This window comes from Parus major, chromosome 23 (genome assembly GCF_001522545.3).
Source record: "Parus major isolate Abel chromosome 23, Parus_major1.1, whole genome shotgun sequence".
Classification (NCBI taxonomy): domain Eukaryota; kingdom Metazoa; phylum Chordata; class Aves; order Passeriformes; family Paridae; genus Parus; species Parus major.
In genome coordinates this window covers 5,735,741-5,739,618 of record NC_031791.1, presented here as the reverse complement: position 1 = coordinate 5,739,618, position 3,878 = coordinate 5,735,741, and the positions used below count along the sequence as shown (strand labels likewise).

The following is a 3,878-nucleotide window of genomic DNA, read 5'->3' as shown; positions in this document are numbered from 1 at the left end:
GTACCTGTGACAAGCGCCCGACCTCCAGGTAGAAGCAGATGATGAAGGCGTTCCAGCCGACCCACAGCACCAACCACACGGCGTACTGCGAGAGGAGACAGCGCATGGAACACAAAACCACAGCTTTGGGGGGCTCGTGGAAACACAAAACCACAGCTTTGGGGGGCTCATGGAAACACAAAACCACAGCTTTGGGGGGCTCATGGAATTATAAAACCACAGCTTTGGGACACTCATGGAAACACAAAACCACAGATTTGGGGGGCTCATGGAGTCCTAAAATCACAGCTTTGGGGGGCTCATGGAATTATAAAACCACAGCTTTGGGGGCTCATGGAATTATAAAACCACAGATTTGGGACACTCATGGAAACACAAAACCACAGCTTTGGGGGGCTCGTGGAAACAAAACCACAGCTTTGGGACACTCATGGAAACACAAAACCACCGCTTTGGGGGGCTCGTGGAGTCCTAAAATCACAGCTTTGGGGTGCTGGTGGAATCATAAAATCACAGCTTTGGGGTGCTCATGGAAACACAAAACCACAGCTTTGGGGTGCTCATGGAAACATAAAACCACAGGTTTGGGGTGATAGTGGAAACACAAAACCACAGCTTTGGGGTGATCGTGGAATCATAAAACCACAGCTTTGGGGTGCTCATGGAAACATAAAATCACAATTTTGGGCTGCTGGTGGAATCATAAAACCACAGCTTTGGGGTGCTGGTGAAATCATAAAATCACAGTTTTGGGGTGCTCGTGGAAACACAAAATCACAGTTTTGGGGTGGGAGAGACCTTAGAGCTCATCCTGAACCTGCCACGGTGCCGCTCCCGGCCTTGGGCACTTGCAGGGATGGAGCAGCCGCCGCTCCTCTGTCCCCGGGCTGAGCCCCCCGTGCGCCCCCAGGGCGGTACCCACCATCATGAGGTATCTGGATCTGTACTGGATCGTCCCAAAAATCCCCAAAATCACGGCCATGATGTGCAGGAAGTTGGCCAGGATGGGGGCCCACTGGTATCCCAGGAAATCAAAGATCTGCCTCTCCAGCGCCGCGACCTGGAACAGAGCAGGGGAAGGGAAAATGCGGCTGGAAAATGCCGGGAATTCCCTGGATAATGGGCTGGAATGCCCGTGAGGTGCAGCCGCCACCAGGACAGGGGTTACCGGGGACATTGGGAGCAAAAAGCGGAACGCGAGGAGGTGTAACCCCACATCACCCTCCGTGCCTCAGTTTCCCCATCGCTCGGCCATCCCGGAGGATGATTTATGATGGGAAAAGCCTCCAGCTCCCGGAGTTTGATTTCCTGCCCATCCTCTCTGGATCTCGGGATCACCATTTGTAACCCATGATAAATCCCCCTGCCAGGATCCCGCCCTGATCCCAGCGCTGATTTCTGGCTCCATTACCCTTAATTACAGGATTAGCCCCGAGGAACGGGCGAGCAAAGGCGAGGTGGGGGCTCTGGAATATTCAGCGACGGATTTAAGTCAAAAAATGGGGATTTTGGATGAGTCCATAATATTTAGGGAACTTCTAAGGAAGTTTTAGGGAACTTGAGGGTGCAGGGACAGGTCGGCAGCAGCTGGAAACCCCGAATTTCTTTCCATTTGTCTTACTCAGCCCTGTCCTGTGGCTCTTTGAGGTGCCCCAGATTCACCCTGAGAGCTGAGGCCCCCCATCCTCCCCACAGCCCCACTCCCCAGTTTCCTGCTGGAGAAAGGGGGAGTTTACCCTGAAAACCTCAGGAAGAAAGGGCTTTGCATCCCCCCTCCATTCACCAGCAGCTCCCAAAGGGATCTGGAGTCAGGGGAGAAGCCATGGGGGTCCCAGGCAGCATCCCCCCCTAATTATTGGGGGAATTAATGAGGTGGGAAAGCCCCTGCCTGAGTTTTTCCCGAGGATGTGAATCCACCAGCTGTGCCTCAGTTTCCCCAGCCATAAAACTCCAAGTACTCGTGAAATCTCCTTTGTGAGGGCTCCAATTCCCACCGATTTTAGCCCAGCTCCACCCTGGGATTGATTTCCCATCTCCCACCCTCTCCCTGGGGTGGGACCTGCTGGATCAGTGCCAGCAGGACCCCGATTTCGATTAAAGGCAATGGAAATCCGTGGAGCAGCAGCCCCTGGATCCGTGGGGCCGGGACAAGGCTGTTTGCACTGAGACTTGATTCACTTCCCTGCTGTTTAAACTCTCTGAGGAAACAGCCTCTGGAAATACTCACAGCCGGGCTGTAAATCTCCTAAATTGAGGAATGTAAATAATAAATGATACAGGGAGCGCCGTGCTCGGGCTTTTATGGCCACCCATCCATCTGGGGGCTGTCGGCAGAGCTGCTCAGAGGGAGCTGAGGGGAGTTTTGGGTACCAGGGACGCTCCAAGCTGAGGGATGGGGCTGGGAGAAGCCTCTCAGGGCATCCATGGAGCTGGAGTGCAGCACCACACCCGTGTGGCTCCTCAATTCCAGCCGGGATGGCCTGGAGGAGGAGAAGCTGGGCAGGCCCTGCTTGAACCAAACCCTTCTCCATCCTCAAGAGACAAAACTGGGGATAAACGATCCTGTTTCCCCACGGATGAGCAGAGGCTGCTAATTGCCCTGGACTGGGAATTGCTCTGCTGGATCCCCCCAGCAGGTCCAGCATTATTCCAGCTTTTCCCTCCGTGGGAAGAGCAGAGCTTGGTTTGTTCCATCCTGGTGGGATGCAGCTGGACGGGGACAGCGCAGAGGCAGCGTGGCTGCAGCTCCACAGCTCCCACTGGTCACCAAGGGCATCCCAGGGGTGTCCCAAGGACATCCCAGGGACATCCCAGGGACATCCCAAGGACATCCTAAGGACATCCCAGGGACATCCCAAGGGCATCCTGGGGTGTCCCAAGGGCGTCCCAAGAACATCCCAAGGACATCCCAGGGGCATCCCAAGGGTGTCCCAGGGGTATCCCGTGGGCATCCCAGGGGTGTCCCAAGGGCATCCTGGGGTGTCCCAAGGGCGTCCCAAGAACATCCCAGGGACATCCCAAGGACATCCCAAGGACATCCTGGGGTGTCCCAAGGACCTCCCAAGGACATCCTGGGGTGTCCCAGGGCCAGCCCCACGCCTTTCACCGCTGGGGAAACTGAGGCACGATCTCCAGCGGGAGACTCCGGGTGTGGTGTCCCCTGCACGGGGATTGTGGGGCTCAGCTCAGAGCTCTGCTCCAGCCCCCGGGGCATCGGCCCGGTCCTTTGGGGATCCAATGTCACCGGGAGGGACCTTCAGGACACCCCGCCCTTCAGAGACCGCAGCCCTGGCCCTCCCAGAACTTCCCAGCCTCATCCGACACCCCAAAACTGTTCCGTGGGGCTCAGAGCATCCTCCCTAGGCCGTGCAGCTCCTGGAACGGGAATTCCCGGTGCTCAGGGCACCCCCGGCCCCGTGGACGCTCCCCCCTCCCCTCTCCAGCCGCTCTGCCATGCAAACGCCGTCCCGCTGCTAATTAAGATAAACCCGCGGCTGATCAATGCAACGAGTTTTAGGGCTCCCTCTTAATTAAACACTCACGAGCTCATCGATCGGCCCCGAAAGTTCTCTTTGCAGCAAATCACATCAATTACCGGGGGCGGGCACCGCGTCCCGCTCGCTCCAGAGCGCTGCCCGCAGGGATTTACACGGGAAACTGAGGCAGGGCAGAGCGAGCTCCATCGGCGGGTGAGGGGAGCACCGTGACAGGAGGGGACACTCGTGGGGATGACGGTGCCAGGAGGGGACACTCATGGTCGGGACAGTGCCAGGAGGGGACACTCGTGGTCGGGACAGTGCCAGGAGGGGACACTCGGGGTGGGGACGGTGCCAGGAGGGGACACTCGGGGTGGGGACAGTGCCAGGAGGGGACACTCG

At 57.3% G+C, this 3,878-nt stretch overlaps 1 protein-coding gene across 1 annotated transcript in view; it reads right to left on the bottom strand.

Moving 5' to 3' along the window:
• Positions 1 to 3,878, bottom strand: part of NKAIN1 (sodium/potassium transporting ATPase interacting 1) — a 21,889-nt gene that overhangs the window by 2,096 nt on the left and 15,915 nt on the right. The window contains exons 2-3 of the mRNA XM_015649067.3: positions 923 to 1,060; positions 5 to 85 (exon numbers count right to left, since the gene is read on the bottom strand). Of these exons, the coding sequence (XP_015504553.1) occupies positions 5 to 85; positions 923 to 1,060 (219 nt within the window). The remainder of the gene's footprint in view (positions 1 to 4; positions 86 to 922; positions 1,061 to 3,878) is intronic.